At 62.3% G+C, this 1,973-nt stretch overlaps 1 protein-coding gene across 1 annotated transcript; it reads left to right on the top strand.

The window, feature by feature from the left end:
• Nucleotides 1-306: 306 nt before the first annotated feature.
• Nucleotides 307-1,897, top strand: LOC103772289 (RUN and SH3 domain-containing protein 1-like; the record flags this gene model as incomplete). Its single annotated transcript, XM_008939621.1, has 2 exons — nt 307-1,382; nt 1,443-1,897. Coding segments are annotated over exons 1-2 (1,531 nt in total), but the record flags the coding sequence as incomplete, so codon positions are not given.
• Between the last annotated feature and the right edge of the window lie 76 nt (nt 1,898-1,973).

Raw genomic sequence — 1,973 nt, 5'->3', positions numbered from 1 at the left:
CAGCTCCTGCCTGGCCGGACAGAACTGAGCTCAGTGGGGAGCTGTGGGGTAGCCCCTCTCTGCTTGGCACATTCCTGTTTCTGCACCTTCACACCAGTCCCCTGCAGCCGGCCCTTCCCTGCGGTGTGGCTGCCACAAGGTCACTTGCCATCCCCCTTGCCCTGTCCATTCTGCTTCAGGTTTGCACTGCTGCATTCTCCCCTGCCGACTGAAAGGGTGTTTGATGTTTGCAGGGAGCTGGATGGTCTGAAGAGAGGAGGTGTGGGCCTCTCTGAGGAGCCCCAGTGCTACTAGTGAAGCGGCATCATGCTGGCTCCAAAGAAAGGCCTGCTATGCAACCTCAACCACATCCATCTGCAGCACATCTCTCTGGGGCTGCACCTCTCGCGGCACCCGGAGCTCCAGGAGACCCCTGGCTCCATGGGTGCAGGAGACCAGACCAGCTGCAGTGATTGCTCAGAGAACTATGAGCAAGTGGATGCTAATTCCAACAATCCCTCCTTGAAATGCCATTGCTGTGAGTCCCATACTCAGCAGCTGGTGATGTTGGGCCTCCAGAGCCAGGCACCTCAAGATGATTTCCCCTGCCTGCACGCTGGGGAGGAGGTGGCTTCCCCTTGTGATCCCCCTTGTGATCTGGCCTCCTCCTCCTCCTCCTCTGTCAGTAGCTGCTCAGATTTCAGCTTGGATGACTCCCCTGTCTCAGTGTACTGCAAGAGCTTTGCCAGAGAAGAGTCCCAATCCCCTCAAAATCAGCCCAGTGTCATTGCCATAGAAGATGCCCAGGATGGTCAGTTGCTGGCTGACCAGGGTAGAACGTGTGACGGAAGAGATGCCAACTTCAACCCCCCGGTGCTCCAGAGACCAGATGTCCTGGCTGGAGGGAGCCCGGACAGCCTCTGCAGCAGCAGCCTACTTGATTCCCAGTGTGATGAGACCTCTCCCAGCGTGGCAGTGGAAGGAACCACCAGCATCTGCACTGACCTAGACCCTAACTGCAACCCCCTCCCTGAGCCTGATGCTGCACCTCTGGCGCTGCCTGCGCCGGGACAGCGGGATCCTTCTCTGAGCAGAGCTCCTGAGCTGCAGCCCCAGGCTGGCAGTGGCCCCCCACCTGTGCCCCCTCGGCCCCGGAGACGGCTGCAGGTTCTGAACAAGCACAAGGCAGCACAGCCACTGCTGCCCACACGGCCGATGGAAGCGGAGCCTGCCTTGGGTGACCTCTGTAGGGAGGTGGGCAAGAAGACCATCACGTCCTTCCATGAGCTTGCCCAGAAGAGGAAGAGGAATGCTGCTGGGCCTGCTCTTGCCCAGGCCAGGGCTGACCGGAGTGACTGGCTGATCGTATTCTCGCCTGACACGGAGCTGCCACCCCCCAGCGAGCTCCTCTCCAGTGCCACGGGCCAGGACCCAGCCCAGCTGCAGCTTGACAGGCCAGCGAGACCTTCCAGCTCCAGGCAGAGAGAGGTGACAACATTCAAAGAGCTGCGATACCGCAGTGGCTCCAGCAAGCCCAGGTGCCAGCCAGTGGGCAAGCGGGCAGAGCTGGTGGCATCTCAGTACCCCTCTGCATCCCTTGAGGTGCCCATGGGCTGCAGCAGCTCCAGTAGCAGCGCCAGCTGGTCTCCACCCGTGCCTCTGCGCGGGCGGTTTCTGGCACCCATGGGCAGCCAGGAGCTGCACAGCAGGAGGTCCCGGCCAGGACTGCTGCCCGTTGCCGAGGGGCAGCCGGGGGGCGCAGAGGAAGAGGGGCTGTCGCCTCGGGGCTGCCTTCCAGGAGAGACAGCGCTGGGCATTGGCTGTGGTCAAGACCCATGCATGGGGAAGCTCGAGGGGCCTGACGGGGCCCCCTGGATGCCAGGGACAGTCAGGAGAGGAGACAAGTCCCACGAGGAGGGTAAGAGCCTGGGTCCCTGCTGGGCTGGGTGTCACCCGCGAGGGGCTGAGTGGGGCCGGAGTGGGGCTGCGGGACC

Source organism: Merops nubicus, unplaced genomic scaffold (genome assembly GCF_000691845.1).
Source record: "Merops nubicus isolate BGI_N331 unplaced genomic scaffold, ASM69184v1 scaffold50110, whole genome shotgun sequence".
Taxonomy (NCBI): domain Eukaryota; kingdom Metazoa; phylum Chordata; class Aves; order Coraciiformes; family Meropidae; genus Merops; species Merops nubicus.
This window is presented reverse-complemented; position numbering and strand designations above follow the sequence as displayed.